The sequence below is a fragment of the Fundulus heteroclitus genome, chromosome 18 (assembly GCF_011125445.2).
Source record: "Fundulus heteroclitus isolate FHET01 chromosome 18, MU-UCD_Fhet_4.1, whole genome shotgun sequence".
Taxonomy (NCBI): domain Eukaryota; kingdom Metazoa; phylum Chordata; class Actinopteri; order Cyprinodontiformes; family Fundulidae; genus Fundulus; species Fundulus heteroclitus.
This window is the reverse complement of record NC_046378.1, coordinates 38,091,512-38,105,400: the sequence shown is the minus strand read 5'-3', so window position 1 is coordinate 38,105,400 and position 13,889 is coordinate 38,091,512. Positions and strand designations below refer to the sequence as shown.

Here is a 13,889-nt window from a genome sequence, read left to right as displayed (position 1 = left end):
ACTCCAGGCTGCCTTACAAGAATGCTCTTCTAGTTCAGACATTACAGTCAGGCAGTTCCGTAGACAGCTCAGGGGTCCTATCAGGTAGTGACACAGTGTACCGTAATGCTCCTAATATCCATTGAGTGGAGCGGCTAACCAAAGTCGTACTTACACATTTTAACAGATTTTTGAGCGCATTGTACCACATAAAATCAGTCAGTAAGCACAACGGTAATCATACACTGCAAAAACAGAACTAAAAATAAGTAAAACTTTCAAGAAATTAGTGCATTTGTCCTTGATTTGAGCCGGTAAATAAGATTATCTGCCAATGAGTATTTTGACCCCTAAACTAAGATAATTAGTTATGCTGCATTTGAAATAAGATGATAGAGATGAGTTGCTATTATAAGTGAAAAAAATCTTATTCCATAAGATAATCTTATTTACCCGCTCAAATCAAGGACAAATACACTCACTTTTTGAAAGTTGTACTTATTTTTGTTCCGTTTTTGCAGTGTATATACGGCTTTAAGGATTTTAGGTGCGCCTTATAGTGCGTAAAACACGGTACAGTTATTTCTACTATGCACAAGCATATATAGCATGAGTGTACATACAGGGTTAAACTGTTTTGGATTCATTAAATTATTTATCTCTGGATTTGAATTGGACCTGTTTATCTTAATAAGTGGATTGAGATGACATTTGCTGTTAATTGGCAATTTATAAATAAAATCATTTGAATGGAGTTAGGTAGCATTGCACTATTAGTACTGGCAGTAAAAAAGCCTCACAGCATAATGCTGCCGCTCCCATGCTTTTACAGTTGGAGCAATGAGGTCATCATTGAACGCCTCGGTTTGAGGCAACATGCTCGCTCTTTGTCTCATTTAACGGTAAAACTTAAAGTCTCGCCTCTCTCCTTGGACGGCAACACTGGAGTTCCGATTTGTGATCTGTTCAGAAAAAAATGAAACGATCGTCCAAAATATGCAGCAAAACATGTTGTAGATAAAACAGGCTGACAATAGGCTTCCTTATGGACTTGCCTTTAAAACCAGATGTGACCCCCACCCCCAAAAAAAGCAACTAATTTAAACAAACTCAACCATTTCTTATAAAAGAGAGATTAAATGTCCAGCCAAAATCATGAGACATGATTAAGGAAATATTAGCGGGTGTGTATGCGCACATTTGAGCCAGCATGTATAGTTTTTTTTCAACCTGTGTTGGATAAATAAAAATAGAAAATCAATTCAAACCTGTGCACCCAGCTCTGGTTTTTCAGCTGATTGCGGTTGTTTGTTGTGTGATCATTTCACACGGCAGGAACCGAGACATCTTTGCTCCCGACGATTGCGGAAAGATTAAAAATAAACCCACCGGAGCGTTTTTTATTTTCTGAGCGCCATTATTGACGGGCAGGACGATTGGAATAGCCTGGCACGCCGCCTGGCAGAGCGTCCCACCTGCCTCCGTCAGGAAAGGAGGAGGAAACTGGACACCCACGGAGCTCGGGACGGGCCGGCCTCCCCTCTTAACACACAAGCCGTCAGGAAATGACCCGCGACGCCACCACCTGTCTCAGCGAACCCGCAGCTAATGCGCGCTGGGGTTAATGGTATCATGCTACCACTTGACATACCCGCCCCGAATTTATCCCGCTGAATTACAGCTGCCTGAAGGTTCAGTGTTGTCCTCCTGCTGGCTGAACTAAATGGTTATTTGAGTTTATCCATTCACAAATGCCACCTTAGTCGTTTCATGCGGTTGTGTTTGTGATGGATGTTGAGAAAAAAGCGGCGTGTGAATTGTGGTTCTGTAGTGACAGATCTTAACGTGGACATTTTGAAGCTCGTCTTGCACATCTTTGTATCCTCTGAAAAAGAGAGGATAACTCCTTGTTATTGTGGCTGGTCCGTCTTATGTTTGCATGCTTTTAAATGCCACTCATGGTGGGTTTTTCTCTCTCAAATCCTGTGTTAAAGCGGTAATTGTGGTTGAAAAATGTCATGACATTGAAGTCATAAACCCTAGGCCATCTCGGCTGCCAAAAGGATTTAAAAACAAAGATAAATGCGGTGTGAAGATCGCTGAAACAGAGACAGGACCAAGAGTTCGTTTAGGGGTTACAATGAAGTTAAGACCAGAAGTAGAGTTGTAAAAAGTGAGTAAAGTTTTCTTAAAATTTGTATATTTTCCCTTGATTTGAGCAGCTAAATAAGACTATTTGCCAATGGGATGGGTATTTTTAAGCCCAAGGTAAGATAATTAGATATCCAGCACTTGAAATAAGTTGATGGAGATGAAATATTCTTATTTTAAGTGCAAAACTCTTATTCCATTAGCAAATAGTCTTATTTAGCTGCTCAAATCAGGAAAAATACACTCATTTAAAGACAGTTTTACCTACTTTTAGTTCCATTTTTGCAGTGTGAATGGCTATGGATACCCATGCCATCACTGCAAAAAGGGAACTCATGAAACGTTTGTATTTTTCCCGCTTCAAGATCTTGATGCATTTTCGCATTTTTTTGCTGTTTTGAACACAGTATGTCGGTAATACCCCCGTCATGAAACTAAACATAAAAAAATACGCCGTCTCCGCCTGAATCCAAACATGCCGTGCCATCATCCTGCTGCTACTTCCTGTCGTCTTCTTCGTCTGCTTCACCAGTAGTAATGTTCGGTTACTCATCCTAGCACAAAAAACTTTTATCGAAAAACGGGAGTATTTTCAAAATAGCAGAGTTTCCATTAAAACAAATTTATTTTCGTAATTTCAATTTGCACAATTTGTTGGTCAATGGAACCGCGATTAGCGTAAGGCGGGTAAAGTTTAATATTAGAGAGCAACGAGTGGCATCTAGAGCTCACCGAACCGCCATGACAGCATCTACATGTGAACCGGCCACTCTGAGGCATGCTGGGAAAAAAAAAGCTTTGCTGCTATTACAAATGTAAACGTGTGAATTTTTAACCGTACGACCTTGGGAACATTAGGAAGGACAGCGGTTCAAAACATTTAGCCAAAAAAAACAAAAAAACAAACACAAAAATCCATCATCTTCTATGAGCATCTCAGTCCTCAGACCTAAACCTTTCAGAAAACCTGTGGTGATCCAAAGAGAAGATCAGGCAGGATCAGGACGCTGGACGCTCAGCCTGATAAAGAGCCTGTTGATCTGAATGTGATTTATAAACAAACCCATGTGTGTCTTTCTGTCCTTTCTGTTCCACTCAGTCGTCGCAGGGTGGAGGCCATCGCACCTTACTGTACGGTCACGCCATCCTTCTGAGGCACCACCACTCAGGCATGGTGAGGCGGGCTTTAATCCCTTTAGTGGAACATAAATCTATATTTTTTTTTTTTTTTTTTGTCATATCCAGTTTAAAACAATTATATTTTTTTTGTCTCTCCAGTATCTGAGCTGCTTGACAACGTCTCGATCCCTCACTGACAAGCTGGCCTTCGACGTGGGCTTGCAGGAAGACTCTATTGGTAACGTACGGCTTAAAATGCTGTTAAAGGTATACTATGCAACCGTGGTTGATTTTACAGCGAGGCTCCCCCCAGAGGGCGAAAGTAAAAGTGCACTGTCGTAAATATGCTCAGCTGTTCTCCTGGTTTCTCCGTCAAGCCAGGCGCGGTTGTTTTGAGCTTAGCAGACAGGCGAACGCAACGAAAAGTGGAAAAAACGGCAGTACAAACAATGACTAACACAGTGAAGGTATGAACATGCACAGAGAGAGAGAGAAACCATTCCAATGTTACTTACAATCGCATCAGCAGAAACGCGAGGTCCACGTCAGCCTTGCAGCCTTCTTTTTCTTTTAGCTCTCGCCATTCTGAAAAAGCTTGACCGATGTTCACCCGTGTACGACTCCTCTCTCTGTCCAGAGCCCTTTTCCTCTTTCTTGCCTGCTCAGACATGGGCTTTCGCTGTTTTCTCGCTGGTTCCGCCATGATAACTGCACAAATATCGCCACTGCGCTACCAACGAGCATGCCTTTCACTGGGGGCATGTAGCAGTTCTCGCCGTAAAGCAAGACGAGACTTCTGAGCCTGTGAGTGCGGGCCGAGGGCTCTTACGTGCGGTATTTCCCCCACAGACCACCAGGGCGGCCGAGAAAACCTTTGTTCCACCTGAAATGACTCATTTAATCATCCAAAACGGTATGGAACCAAAGGAAAATATTACGGAGTAAAATAAAAGATTACTAAACTTCTTTAGTTTCATTGTAAGCTTCATCACTAACATTCAGTTTCTATTCATAATGAGAAATAAACTAAGTAAGCCCTTGGGGGTTTCTGATCTAAAGTAATTTTGTACAATTTTTCTAAGAGATACAACTAAAATAACTTCTTTTGTTACATTGTAATAAGAATAATAAGCAAAGTAAATCCTTCATTAGACTTCTTCGGTTTCACTGGAACAAGCTTCATCATAAAGATTCAAAGCTTAATTGTCTCTATTCATACAGAAAGCGTAACATCGCAGTACTTAATTGTTTCTGTTCATAATAAGAAATAAACTAGGTAAATCCTTGGGGATTTCTGATCTAAAGTAATTTTGTACAACTTTTCTAAGAGATACAACTAGAATAACTTCTTTTGTTTCATTGTAATAAGAATAAGCAAAGTAAATCCTTGACCACACATTAATTAACTGAAAAATGTTGCATAGTATGCCTTTAAAATGTGGCTTTTCCAGATCTTTGACCGGTTTTTAAATGAAACCCCTGTTTTATCGGGCTCTCCTGGCAGGTGAGGCGTGCTGGTGGACGATTCACCCAGCCTCCAAACAGCGGTCAGAAGGTGAGAAGGTGCGGGTGGGCGACGACCTGATCCTGGTCAGCGTGTCGTCTGAGAGATACCTGGTGAGGCTCGTCGTGATCTTCGTCCTCCGGTCAGTTTTGAAGCTGCACCAAACTCAGCGTCCCCTCTGTCCTCTGTCCTCTGTCCTCAGCATCTGTCCTACGCCAGCGGCGATCTGATGGTGGACGCCTCCTTCATGCAAACCCTGTGGAACATGAACCCCATCAGCTCAGGATGTGAATTAGCTGAGGGTAAAAAAAAACCTTTCCTCAGACACATCTGGCACAATAACCGCTCCCTATATAAACCTTTTACGTCTAAGATATGCAGTCTTTGGAAAGTTGAAGGTCTAGTTTGCAGTTATTTTGGAGTTGCTAAGGATCCGGACACATGAGGTCAGGATCACTTAAAGTTTTCACAGGTCGAATAAACGCATTGTTGTGTTCTTTGAAATAGAAATATCTTTTTCTGTGCTGTGGCACCTCCCTGCCAGGTAAAGAAAAGCTGGATTTTGCCTTTTCCTTTGTTGTAAACTGTTGCTTCAGTATGTTGGGGTTTGCAGGAATTGGTGCACATTGTGATCAGATTAAAGTCTGGACTTTGACTAGGCCATCGCCACTCATCGGTTCTTCCTCTTCAGCCCGTCTGTCGTAGATTTGCTGCAGGGTTTGAAATCTTTCTCCTGCTGATTGACCCAGTTTTGGCCGAGCTTTGGCTTTCTGACATGCAGCCGTCTATAATTTCTCTGCTTTGGTCTCTTCTGTCCAAAAGGCCATTTTTCTTTCAGAGCTCACGTGTTTCATTCAGATGCAATCGTGGAAACTGAAGTTGCGTTTTCAAAGTCTCTCTTGAGAAAAACGGACCGGTTTAACATTTAACATGCTAATTGTGGATGGAGCTCTTGTGTTTTTTGGGAATTTTTGAGCACAATCTGGCCTTGAAGTGAATTTTCTCTGAAGATTGGCAGCTATAGGTCTCCATTTGCACATAACCTTCCTCCGTATAATGTATAGAAAGCTTTCTGCTGCGTCCTAAAAACCGACAACAGAAATCATTCCAGCACAGCTTGTGTTTTACATCCCATATTATTACTGCTTTAAATTTTAGATTGTCATTGTCACAAAACCTCCTACATTTTATTAGTCAACTTGCTCACAAAGTACACGTTTTAATTGTTGTTTTGGTTGCTGTTGTCCTCTATGACGTGTGGCTGCTGCGTTTCTTGGCCAAATCACCCTCATGAAAGTCTGGATCTAATTTGGTCGTTTATCTGGTTAGATTAAAGATTAATAGATACAAAATAATGATAAAAAAGGGTTTTGGAAATGGTCGTATAAGTCTTCCCAGATTGTTGATGTCTTTCCAACCAGGCATTGTGTTAACACTCTTGTAGCAAATGTTCAGGACCAGCTTCCATAGAGATGCTCACAGTGGTGATCAATTAATCAATCAGGAGTAACTGGCTGCCTCCTTACTTCTTAAAAGCCTAAAGAAGCCACGAAGGTGTAAACAGTTTTTCACATGATCGTACTGAAAGTTGCTTTCTGGAAAAAGGTAAATAAAGTGAATCCAGCCGGGTTGCAAACTAAAGCTGATAATTCTGTGAGCTGAAATCAGAGAAAAAGCAAAGACCCTGCAGAGAATTTCAGAGTAATGGTGGGATTTTGTGAGCTGTCTTTGGTTTTAATGTTATACCTGAGTACTTTATACTCACTTACATGTCAGAAGTACTCACTGGTGCTACCTGAATATTACGCGGAGTCCCTCAGGGTTCTGTTTTTGGGTCGGCTATTGCTAAAATTCAATACATGTGTACTGTGCCTTTAAGCAGAAAATATCAAAGTGAACAATAACTGTGTTGCCTTTCAGGCATGAATCTGAAAGGACCTTTGTTTTGAATAAGCTGTTATTTTGTAGTGCCATTTTCACTCTATCATTCCGAATTTCAGGTTTATTTTGAGTTACCACTGCAGTTACACTGCAAAAAGGGAACTAAAAGTAAGTAAAAAGTTCTTGAAATTAGTAATTTCTCCTTGATTTCAGGAGCTAAATAGGACTATTTGCCAATGGAGTGAGTGTTTTTACCCCTAAAATAAGATAATGAGATATCCTGCACTTAAAATAAGATGATGGAGATGAATTGTTCCTATTTTAAGTGCAAAAATCTTATTCCATTGGCAAATAGTTTTATTTACCTGCTCTAATCAAGGATAAATACACCAGTTTCAAGAAAATTTCACTAACTTTTAGTTCCCTTTTTGCAGTGTAGAGGCAGTTGGAAGTTAGCTGTTCACATTTTGCTAAATTTCCTGATTTATCGCTGTAAACGTCGCAGAGGCAACGTCGTAAGTTGATAATTTATTATTTACATTTATAAGTTGATTTTAATTAGTAGTACTTACATAAAAATGCCGTTGATTTATTCGTATCTTAAAATGTTTTATTTACATTTATTTACGTATGGAAAGCACCTGTTACGTGGTTAAACGGTCATTTTTGTACTTGTGTTGTTACAGTTTTCACTCTTACTTTGTATTAATAAGAAAAGAGCCGCAGTAAAGAGAGACTAGAGCTTGCTACGACTCCCGTCTTCATTTATAAGGAAGAGTTTAGCTAGTTGTATAGCGGCAGTTGCTACACTGCAGTGAGGACGACATAATTAACTGTTAGTATATCTTGTAGAATGCATTGTTACACATCTCGTCATCTCTTCAATTTATGCGTTGGGGCAACAAATTGGCAATTTAGGCTCAGGTTCCTATGAGAAACTCAGGTAACGGGTTCAACTAATCAAGTTCTTTAGATTTTTTTCCAAACAACAGAATGAAAACTGTTACAGACCTGTGATCTAGTCGGGGGTGAGGGAAGGATGTTTAGGGTGCAGTGGAGGTGAGTGGTCAGGCGTCACATAAATATGCTAATGTGTATAACGTTAGCCGAGTTGATTCTCAGGCTAAAAGTCAACTGGACATCGAAAAACTGAAATAATGAAATGCCTTTAAAGATATAATACAATACAATAAACCAGTAATGAACCTTACCTGGCTAGCAGGACATGTTGCCTTCTATTCAAGCCATGAAGGTTTTTTAAGACCTAATCATAAAGAAAATCTGAGGACATATTCAGCCAACCAGGCCCTTATTAAGACAATGTGGGGCCCCTGGGCACTATACCTCAAAGCCCCCCCCCCTTACCCGTGCTGTCCTCCGGTCAAAAACATCAGACATAAACAAGGGGATTTCTGTAATGTAATTTACTATTTACTAACTTACACAACTACATGTAGGCATATGAGCAGTGAGCAATATTCAAATATCTAATTTTAAAATGTTGAAATCAAAAAAATCTTGATTTATTTATCATTTATTATTATTGTGACATCAGTGTTCACAAAACAAATAATGCATGGTCTTTCAACAATTTCAAGTAAATAATATAACAATTTATGAAAAATATATTTTTAAAGCATGTGTCATGTGGTAACCCCCCCATGGTTGGTGCCCCTGGGCACTGGCCCACTGGCCCTTATGGATAATCCGGCCCTGCAGCCAACACTGTACAGAAAGAAAACAAGAGAGACACATTTCAGGGTTTGTTGTCTCTTTCAGGATATCTGACGGGGGGTCACGTTCTCAGGCTGTTCCACGGCCACATGGACGAGTGTCTGGCCATCCCGACGCCGGAGGAAGGAGAGGAGAAGCGCAGGTGAGCAGCAATGAAACCAAGAGGCTGTAAAGTCTTAACGCTGCCAGCCAATCAGATGATAACGTCTGTGGTCGCCCCGCTGCAGGACGGCTCACTACGAAGGCGGCGCCGTGTGCAGTCAGGCCCGCTCCCTGTGGAGGCTGGAGCCCCTCAGAATCAGGTAACGTTGTGAGAATTACGTCCCGGCAGCTTACAGGAAACACGGGGAGAGAATGGTGGCCCTGAGGCTTAAAAAAAATAACACAAACATGATACAACTTTGCTTATTTTTGACAAATATATACAAATTCCTGGGCTAAATGCCAATTAAACTGCAGCAGGGTCACAGCATAACTCGTCTTTTAATCAATTATACTCGCAGACAGTTTTAGGTGAAGCAGTGGGACAAGCATCCTCTCCAGAATTAAAATCAGAATCAGAAATACTTTAATAATCCCAGAGGAAAAAAACAGTTCCAGTACAACCGTCCATCACATTTAGGGGGAACGTTTTGACTGAGGCCTTGCTGCCGAGGACCCCGCCTGATGCGGTTTCCATAGAGCGCTGCCATGAAAACTCTCCACCTGTTTTCCTCTAACTTCTGGTGAGATTTATAACTAGTCCAAAAAGTATTAATTTCTTTAAAGGCCAAGTTTCTCACACCAATTGTTACGAACTCTTTGACTTTGTTGAGATTTGATTAAAAATTATTCCTCTCTTATTTAGTATTTTGGAATTGTCTCGAATTAGCGTATTCGAGTACAGATGGAGAATTCATATTTCTATGGTAGTAATTATAGGAAATTAGGCCTTGAGAACATTGTTTTATTTCAGATGGCTTTACTGGGTGATACATAAAGTGCTTTTTCTTTTTGATGAAGTAATTTAGTTTTTGAGTTGCTGGGGCATTTAAACAACAATATATAGAAAGTTTGTTTATGTAGAACCTTTTAGTAACAAGACGATTCAAAGTGCTGTACATGAACTGACAAACATTACAGAGGAAAATATTATGGAGTAAAATAAAAGATTACTAAATTTCTTTAGTTTCATTGTAAGCTTTATCACTGACATTCAATTGTTTCTATTCATAATAAGAAATAAATCCTTAGGGGTTTCTGATCTAAAGTAATTTTGTCCAACTTTTCTAAGACATACAACTAGAATAACTTCTTTTGTTTCATTGTAATAAGAATAAGCAAAGTAAATCCTTGACTTTTTTAGTTTCACTGGAACAAGCTTCATCACAAAGATTCAAAGCTTAATTGTTTCTATTTATACAGAAAGCATAAAATCACAGTACTTAATTGTTTCTATTCATAATGAAACATTAAGTAAATCATTGGTGGTTTAGATCTAAAAACATGACAAGACTACTTTAGTTTCATTGTAAGGAACAAGCTGCAATCCCTAACATTCACAGCTTAATTGTTTCTATTCAAGCTACAGCTAAAATAGAAAGCAGGCAGAGTAGAGGAAAGGTGCAGCGAAGGCGTTGTATGCGCCTTATATATGTCGGTAAACACAGAAAAGCCCCAGTAAAGACACCACGGTGAAATAAAAAAAATAATAAAAAAGTGTAGAAAAAAAGTACATTTATCAAAATAAAATATGTTTGAAAGATACAACCAATAAATTCTAAAATTAATCAAAACAGAATAACTAAACAGAGATCAATAGCTACGTTTACATGGAAAAAAGTAATTGGAATAATGCGTCATGTAAACAATCCTAATGAAATTGTATTCCGAATGAGAGAGGTGGTTTATGCCGATTGATTATCGGATCTATCTGCATATAAACGCTGGTCAGGCTCAAGTTATTCTAAATGTGGCAAATGAATGTGTGGGCGACGTAAACGTGACGTATTTTCACGTTGTTGAGTGGCGGAAAAACATCAGGAAGCAAAACTGTCAGGGCTCCTGATGCAACCTTTCTGTTCAAAAAAAAAAAAAAAGAGCTCAAAACTGTTGCTTTACTGAATAACGATTCAATGATAATTATTTTTTTTATGGGAGAATTTCAAAACTGCACATGTAAGACTGGTTCCATTCTGAATAAAGCCAGGTGCATATAAACACACATTATAACTAAATAAATATAAAGTGCATTATAAATCCAATGTATTATTATAATAATAATTATTATCAATATGATTGGATTAATTGATTATGTACCCAAATCCAAATACAATCAGATTATTTAATCCGAATACATTTTAATTTTGTGCATGTAAACATAGCCACTGTGTGTCAATGTCTTATTTTCATGTCGTCGTCTCCAGTGAAGAACATGCAGAATGGCCTAAAACGCGTTTTTAACCGCACCGAATACCATCTTTATTGTGTTATTACTGCATGTCATCAGCGTCGTTTTACCCTGTTAAATGATTTTATTTTAATTCTTCAGTTGGAGCGGCAGCCACATGAAGTGGGGACAGTCTTTCCGCATTCGCCACATCACCACGGGTCGGTACCTTTGTATGGATGACGACAAGGTCCTGATGGTGGTGGACCCGGAGAAAGCAAATACCAAAATGTCTGCGTTCTGCTTCCGCGCCTCAAAGGTTGTTTTGAGTCTTTTTTTTTTTTTTTTTAAACTCTAATCCCTCTGTCGTTTATTCCCAGTCATTTCACCATCTGGCTGCTCTGACTGTTAACTTCTTTCCCCCGAGCAGGAGAAGGTGGATGTGGCTCAGAAACGGGACGTGGAGGGAATGGGGATTCCTGAGATAAAGTACGGAGAGTCCATGTGCTTCGTCCAGCATGTGTCCACAGGTCTGTGGCTCACGTACGCAGCCCTGGATGCTAAGGCTGCTCGTTTAGGAACCATGAAAAGAAGGGTGAGAACAAACACGACATGTCTGATCATGTTTAGAGGATGTCTCAGAGTTAAGAAATGTTTCAGACGGACGTCTTAGAACTTACTTGTCCCCTTTGCAAACTGTAAACTGAATTACAATTTAAAAAAGGAAGTGTAAATACATCACACTGCAAAAACAGAACAAAAAATAAGTAAAACGCTCTTAAAAATTATGTATTTTTCCTTGATTTGAGCAGGTAAATAAGATAATCTGCCAATAGAATAAGATTTTTGCACTTAAAATAGGAACAATTTATCTCCATCATCTTATTTCAAGTGCAGTATATCTAATTATCTTATTTTTAGGGGTCAAAGTACTCATTCCATTGGCAGATAATTTTATTTACCTGCTGAAATCTAGGACAAAAACACAAATTTGAGGAACATTTTACTTATTTTTAGATCCGTTTTTGCAGTGCATTAAACATATTTACGGCTCAGAGGAAACCTTTTCCTGTGACAAGAAGGTTATTATTAATAGCATTTTAAGACTTTTAGTAATTTGTGGTGGGAAAGGACCAAAATGTGGCGCTAAATAAGTTTCAGGCAGCTGATTAAGAAGCAAAAATGAACTTTTATCTGACTAAAACTGTGGTGGAGACGGGGTTAAATGATCAGGGGCTGCAGGCGTTGTCGAGGCTCAACAGCTGAACGCAACGGTGGCAGTCAGCGGGGAAATAAACCGGCTGGAAATTACAGGCAAAAACTTAAAGTAATTAACTGAGAGAACAAGAACAACAAAATACAACTAGAACAAGAAAAAAATAAAGCCAACTAATTACGGAATGAAAACCCACAGAAAATACCAAAAAGTGAGAAAAAGAGACGTTCTGTCCCATAATTTTGGTGGGGCAACATCTTTTAAAGGGATCTTTGTACGGTTTTATTTGTAAGAGCACCAATTAAACTTAAATTCCTTTATGGACCATTTTAATTTTCTCAATAAGGTCTATTTATGCTACAATAGTTGTTACCTTGAATTTGTAAACCAATTTTTACATCATTGCAATTTTTTTTCCTTATCTTGTTCTATTTTTTGTTTCTCCTTTTCCTTCTTTTTAAATATTCTACATATACTTTCACATATTTTAGATAAACACAGTTGAAACTAGAAGTTTACATACACCATATAAAAAGACACATAGGCTTTTTTTCCTCTCACTGTCAGACATGAAATCTGAATAAACTTTTGCTGCTTTAGCTCTGTTAGAATTACCAAAATTATTTATATTTGCTAAATGCCAAAATAATAAGAAAAACAATTATTTTTGACAACAATCTATTGCTTTCTTCATTTTCAGAAGTTTACATACACTAAGATCACTATGCCTTTAAACAATTTGGGAATGATGTCGTGTCTTTGCTGATTGGTTCATTGAAATTTGAGTTAATTTGAGTCACACCTGTGGATGATTTAAACAACATAGTCTACCAACCGCCATTAAATCACAAGAAGAGGAAGAAGAAGATGTATGCAAACTTCTGACCTTTAAGAAAGTAATAAAACAACGATAGCTCTCATTGTTCTGGCATTTAGAAAATAGAAATAGATTTGGTAATCGGACCAAAGACAGGAAACGTTAATTCAGATTTCATGTCTGACAGCGAGGGAATAAAAAAGAGTTTATGTGTCTTTTTGTCTAATATATGACAAACCTGAAAAGAAACAACATCTGCTGCAGATTAATGACCAGAATTAATGGCAAGAAAAGACATTAAAACACGTCTTCCTAATGTTTTATTAATTGTTCCCTCACTTAAAACAAACTTTACAGAGAAAGCTTTTGATGCGTTTGTCTCACCGGTTAAGAGGGAAGAAGATCTATTAATTATTGGTGCAGCAATAGCAGTCATAATAACATCTTCACATTAATGTGACCGCAGGATTTTAAGTTTTTAGCACCCAGTTGGTTTAATTTTACGGTTTTGGATCAATAATGATGTAATATTCTAAACACAGGCAGCAATGCTTAAAGGAAGCAGCCTCCACAGTTAAAACAAAAGATAACCTTACGCCGTCCAGGTGTGGCTCAGCGTGAAGCGGTGGATTTGGGCCGTTAAATAATCCCGTAATCCGTGTTTTCAGGTCATTCTGCATCAGGAGGGCCACATGGACGACGCCCTGACCGTGTCCCGCTCCCAGACCGAGGAGTCCCAGGCTGCCCGGATGATTTACAGCACCACAGGGCTCTTCAGGCAGTTCATCAAGTAGGTCCAGGTGTCCTCCGGACGGATTTTAACGGAGAATGGAAGTCGACTCGTCTGTCGGGGAGGACGGGTTGAGACTAAACGGGACTTTGTTTGCTCTCTTCCAGAGGACTGGACTCTCTGAGTGGGAAGAACAAGTCTGCGGGCCCCGTGTCGCTTCCCCTGGAGGGAGTCATCCTCTCGCTCCAAGATCTCATCTTCTACTTCCGTCCGCCGGAGGAGGAGCTGGAGCACGAGGAGAAGCAGACCAAGCTCCGCTCCCTCCGCAACCGGCAGAACCTCTTCCAGGAGGAGGTGAGAGCCAAGCTGCCTTCAGAAATAACACGTATA

The 13,889-nt window shown here is 39.4% G+C and overlaps 1 protein-coding gene across 1 annotated transcript in view; it reads left to right on the top strand.

Annotated features, from left to right (window-relative positions):
* ryr1b (ryanodine receptor 1b (skeletal)) overlaps positions 1-13,889 on the top strand; it is a 162,462-nt gene that overhangs the window by 30,342 nt on the left and 118,231 nt on the right. Inside the window, exons 4-13 of the mRNA XM_036149521.1 lie at positions 3,230-3,304; positions 3,409-3,487; positions 4,754-4,866; positions 4,956-5,055; positions 8,414-8,510; positions 8,596-8,670; positions 10,899-11,055; positions 11,167-11,331; positions 13,438-13,559; positions 13,667-13,853. Coding sequence (XP_036005414.1) covers positions 3,230-3,304; positions 3,409-3,487; positions 4,754-4,866; positions 4,956-5,055; positions 8,414-8,510; positions 8,596-8,670; positions 10,899-11,055; positions 11,167-11,331; positions 13,438-13,559; positions 13,667-13,853 — 1,170 coding nt within the window. The remainder of the gene's footprint in view (positions 1-3,229; positions 3,305-3,408; positions 3,488-4,753; positions 4,867-4,955; positions 5,056-8,413; positions 8,511-8,595; positions 8,671-10,898; positions 11,056-11,166; positions 11,332-13,437; positions 13,560-13,666; positions 13,854-13,889) is intronic.